General features: G+C 62.9%; 1 protein-coding gene across 1 annotated transcript in view; it reads left to right on the top strand.

Moving 5' to 3' along the window:
• Positions 1 to 3,883, top strand: part of SLC6A3 (solute carrier family 6 member 3) — a 66,074-nt gene that overhangs the window by 12,744 nt on the left and 49,447 nt on the right. The window contains 2 exon segments of the mRNA XM_023519756.1: positions 300 to 683; positions 1,801 to 1,932. Of these exon segments, the coding sequence (XP_023375524.1) occupies positions 300 to 683; positions 1,801 to 1,932 (516 nt within the window).

Raw genomic sequence — 3,883 nt, 5'->3', positions numbered from 1 at the left:
GAAGAACAAATTACTCCCTGCGGTGGGGAGGGCGGAGGTGCCCGCTTCCATTATTGCTTGAAGCGGGATTCGAGGTCACGCAGGTGCTGCACCCTGGTGGGAAAGGGGAGGGGAGCGGTGACGGGGGCTGAGCAAGCGCCCGTCCTGAGGTTCCCACGGCTGGACTCCCCCAGCCCTCGGGAGAACGGGTCATCTCATGCCGCCCTCAGCCCCAGCTGCATGGTCTGAGCCTCTCGGAATGTTTGTTCTGCCCCTAGAAGGGGCTGTGATGCCTGGGACCCCCACTCTTGCGTCTGTAGTTCTGGCTACGAGCTCGCGGCATTTCTGTGTGTGTTCGTCTTTCATGCTGGCTGAAGACCGAGGGAGGAAGCGCAGAGCCCTGGGCTCCAGGGTGCCCGTGAGGACGAGCGAACGCCCCGTGGGACCGATGTCTTCCGTGGTGGCCTCAACCAAGGATTCCAACGCCATGTGCCCGAAGGCGGTGGAACTCGTCCTGGTCAAGGAGCAGAATGGGGTGCAGCTCACGAACTCCACCCTCGTCAGCCCCCCGCAGCCCCCCGTGGAGACCCAGGAGCGGGAGACGTGGGGCAAGAAGGTCGACTTCCTCCTGTCGGTGATCGGCTTCGCGGTGGACCTGGCCAACGTCTGGCGCTTTCCTTACCTATGCTACAAAAACGGCGGGGGTGAGTCCCCGCCCCCTGCGCCCCGCTAGGCTCGCGTCCCGGACGGTCGAGACACATGCGCGCTCCGGCAAGGCGGCGCGGGTTTCTAACAGCGCTAGCGGGCACGGATGCCCCAGACGGCTCACCTCCTTTCCAAAAGTGACTTTCACTTTGGGGAGAAAGCCCCCAGAGGCCCACAGCAGGGCATCTCTGGCTGGCTCTCAACAGTGTCCACAAAGGGGGAGGAGCCTGTGAGCTGGGATTAGCAGACCTTGCCGGGGAGATATGCCCATCCCCCACCCCTGCTCTGACTGCGCCTTGAACTCGACCTCTCCCAGCACTCGGGGCAGAAAACCCGGGTACAGGGCAAGGCCCCCCCCAAAAACCCAGGCTAAGAAGCCGGGTAAGCTGGTGCTCACGCCCCGGCCCCCACCCCCACCAGCATCCTTGGTTCGCTGGTTACGCCCCCGCCGCCCCGAGGCAGGGCTTTGGAAGACAGTCTGAGGAGGGCCCCCCAGCATGCCAGGACTGGACTGGCGGTCTCCGCCAGCTGAGGGGAGGGGACCAAGGCCTCAGCAGGTGCAGGGGGTGGCCTAGGGACAGGCTGAGCTGTGAGGTCTCCCTGCCTCCCTCCCATCCCAGGACAGAGCCCAGGCAGATCGCGGGCTTTGAAGCTGCACTCTGGGAGGCAGAGCGGGTCTGGGCTCTGTGCTGGGCAGGTACCCCTGTCAGCCGCAGCCCCAGGGAGGCAGGCTCTGAATTCTGGAGCTGGGATGGGTGATGGGACCACGTGGATCAGAGGCGGTCCAGAGGTCCCAGGGAGTCACAACTCAAGAGGGGCAGACATTCCCCAGATGGGCAAGGGACCAAGTGCGGCGGGCCGGGCCTCGTGCTGTGCTCTGCGGGTAGCTCTGTGGCCGGGGCTGGGGGCACACGAGGTCCCACAGGGATGTGTCAGGGCGCCGAGGACAGCAGGGCTGGGCGTGTTGGGGAGGCTGACCACCCAAGCCTGTGGCTTCCTCTGAGAGGGCAGGCCGGCCAGGAGCTTCAGGGGAAGCAGGGAGGGGCCCGGGGTCGCATGGTCGGTGGGGACAGCTGAGTCCTGGAGCCCCCGTGACCGTGCTGTCACGTCCCACAGGCGCTTTCCTGGTCCCCTACCTGTTCTTCATGGTCATCGCAGGCATGCCGCTCTTCTACATGGAGCTGGCCCTCGGGCAGTTCAACAGGGAGGGGGCTGCCGGCGTCTGGAAGATCTGCCCGGTCCTCAAAGGTAACGTCCACAGGGCGCGGAGCGGGGCACATCCGGTCCTGCTCTGCGGGAGTGCCAGCACGCGGCCGCACGGGTGGCCGCAGCATGAGAAATCGGGTCCTGCCAGGAAGACCCATAATAACAGGGACCTCAGAGTCCAGTCCCTTGCCCCAGGCGCGGCCGCCTGCACCCCGTTGGCAGCATGGTTTTGTCAGAGTATCAAGATGGTAGATAAGCGTGAACCCCCACCCATCGCCCACTGTCACCGCTTACCTGTCCTGCCTGTCTGCACTCGTTGGCTGGGGCTGCCTTACAAGGTGCCACGAACGGAGTGGCTTACACAGACGTCGTCACCTCACACTCTCGGAGGCTGGAAACCCAAACTGAAGGCTTTGGTGGTCGACACTCGTGCGGGCGTCTGAGAGGCTCCCGGGCCCCCCTCCTGGGCTGGCAGATGAAGGTCTCCCTGTGTCTTCACGGCACCCTCCCCACCCGTGTCTCAGGACCCAAACCTCCCTTTCATAGGGTCTCACCCTCCTTGCCTAGGGCGCCCCCCCCCCACGCCCTACCGCAACTTGACTTCCTCTGTGAGGACCTGTCTCTAAGTCCTGAGATGCCAGGGTGGACACAGCTCAGCTCACTGTCCGTCATCGTTCACCTGTCTGCATCTTATCCACCTGTCACCCACCTGTCATCTATCAGGCACCTGCAATCCACCTACCTATCTACCATTTGTCATCTGTATATCAGATCTATCACTATTAAACGCTGAGCAAACGTAAATGAGCTCAGGTGGCCTTGGCTAGAAGTAAATGATAAAGGTTTGGTCAAGGTCTCGGGGTTCACAAAGTGGGCACCCCACGCAGTGCCCAGTGTCCCAAAGAAGAGAGAAGCGAGGAGTCTTGGGTGAAAAGCTCGCTCTCGAGGCGTCGGTCCCGCCGTCCACGTCCAGACAGGGCCGGGAGGGTCGTCTGTGCACGGCTGGCGGCCTGGACACGGCACCAGGCGGCCCGCGTGCATGAACAGCCCTTCCCTGCCCTGCAGCGGGGGTCGAGGCCGTCCAGAGGTTGGACGTGCATCTGGGCATCGGCGCAGAGAGCTCAGACGTGCAGTCGGCAGGTAAAGCGAGAGCAGCCCCTCCCCCGCCTCCTCGCCCGCGGGGTGCGCTGACTCAGTGGCTCGGCCACAGCCACCCCGGCTGCTTCTTCCCCTGTCCTTACCCTCCATAGTCTCTCTACCTGTCCACCTGTCTGTCATCTCCCTATCCATCTATCTACTGTCTGTCATTTTTCTATGGATCTATCATCTGTCATCCATGCATTATCTATCATTTACCTATCATCGATCGACCGACCTGTCAGCTATCTACCATGTCTGTCTATCATCTATCATTCATCTGTCATCTGTCTAGTTACTCACTGCCACTGTGATGCAACTCACAGCTCAGGGGGAGTTCCAGTGGCTGGCCTCCCTGGGGTCCCCACCCTGCACCCCAAGACCTGGCGGAGGCAGGCACGTAGCTTGTTGTCTCCACGCTGGAGATGCAGGCACCAGAGCGGGGTCCTTGGGCAGCTCACCGCTGTCACCGCATCACGGCGGATTCCGTCCCAGACCCATCCGCCTCACTGGGGCCAACACCGCTTCCCGGTCGCTGACGGTCCAGGGAGTGTTGGGGTGAGGGTGCTCGACCAGGGAAGTGTCGGCCCGGTGCCGACAGCTCCTTTCACTAAGAACGTGGCTGTCACGCACCCGGCTTAGGGTTTTCTCAGAGGCGCTCGGAAGGTGATGATTTCAGGAGGGCAGAAGCCCCAGTGGGTGTCACGTGAGCCATGCGGCTGGCTGGGTGGCTGCGTGCTCAGACAGCGCCGACCCAGCCTTGGGGGTGAGGCCATCGTGCAGCTGCTGAGATCGTCTCCATGGGGAGAAAATCACCCTCACAGCAACGGAAACGGCGAGACCGGCCAGGCGTGAC

This window comes from Pteropus vampyrus, unplaced genomic scaffold (genome assembly GCF_000151845.1).
Source record: "Pteropus vampyrus isolate Shadow unplaced genomic scaffold, Pvam_2.0 Scaffold235, whole genome shotgun sequence".
NCBI classification, from domain to species: Eukaryota; Metazoa; Chordata; class Mammalia; order Chiroptera; family Pteropodidae; genus Pteropus; species Pteropus vampyrus.
Note: the sequence above shows the minus strand (reverse complement) of the source record. Positions and strands in the feature narration are given on the sequence as shown.